A 908-nucleotide genomic window follows, 5' to 3' on the forward strand; every position below is an offset into this window, starting at 1 on the left:
CATGGCAGGTGCGCTTCCTGGAGCAGCAGAACAAGCTGCTGGAGACCAAGTGGCAGTTCTACCAGAACCGCAAGTGCTGCGAGAGCAACTTGGAGCCTCTGTTCGAGGGCTACATCGAGACGCTGAGGCGGGAGGCTGAGTGTGTGGAGGCTGACAGTGGGAGGCTGGCTGCTGAGCTCAACCACGTGCAGGAGGCCATGGAGGGCTACAAGAAGAGGTAGGGCCACTGGGGAGTCTTGGCATGAGCGTGCTGGGTGCAGAAGAGCATCTGCCTGTGGCTGGAATCTGTGTCTGCCTAGGTCAGGAAGCCCAGCCCTGCCTTATCAACCAAGGAGCCTTCTCGCAGTGTCCTCTGAACAACTCAGAGTCTTGTCCTCTGAATGGCCCGTGGTCATCAGCCTCCCTTAAGCTGTGCAAGGTCCCTCCCTCTCTCCACACACACACACACTCTGTAAGAACCTCCATTTCCTGGTCTCCAGAACAAGCCCTTGAGTCCCTAGATGCTGTTTATGGAGTTTCCTCCTCCACTTTCCTCCAAAATGTCCACACAGCAGGCAACACAGCAGGATGCTGCTGACACAGCCAGCAGTCTGCATGGGCCCTGCCCTTGGGGGACTTCAGTGTGTTGGTATGCAGGCATGCTGTGGTAATGTTTGGAGACTTTCAGTTACCTGTGACACAGCCATGAAGCATGGACACTGGGCCTCAGAAAGCTTCTGCTCCTCAGAGGGACAAGCCTTCTTCAGTGCCATGCTTTGCTAAGGCCCCTGGCCATTACCTGAACAGGCTTTCCCACAGAGTGTTTTCTTAACTCAGTCGAGGAAGAGATAATAGGTAGGGTACTGACCAAGGCTCAGAAAAAAAATGAGAAAAAACAAAAAACAGTCATCTCCCTCTCTCCAACCTTA

General features: G+C 54.1%; 1 protein-coding gene across 1 annotated transcript in view; it reads left to right on the top strand.

Annotated features, from left to right (window-relative positions):
- The window catches only part of LOC129690963 (keratin, type II cuticular Hb1), a 5,052-nt gene that overhangs the window by 490 nt on the left and 3,654 nt on the right, over window positions 1-908 (top strand). The window contains exon 2 of the mRNA XM_055626801.1: window positions 9-217. Within this exon, the coding sequence (XP_055482776.1) occupies window positions 9-217 (209 nt within the window). The remainder of the gene's footprint in view (window positions 1-8; window positions 218-908) is intronic.

Source organism: Psammomys obesus, unplaced genomic scaffold (assembly GCF_907164565.1).
Source record: "Psammomys obesus unplaced genomic scaffold, mPsaObe1.curated_primary_1811, whole genome shotgun sequence".
Taxonomy (NCBI): Eukaryota; Metazoa; Chordata; class Mammalia; order Rodentia; family Muridae; genus Psammomys; species Psammomys obesus.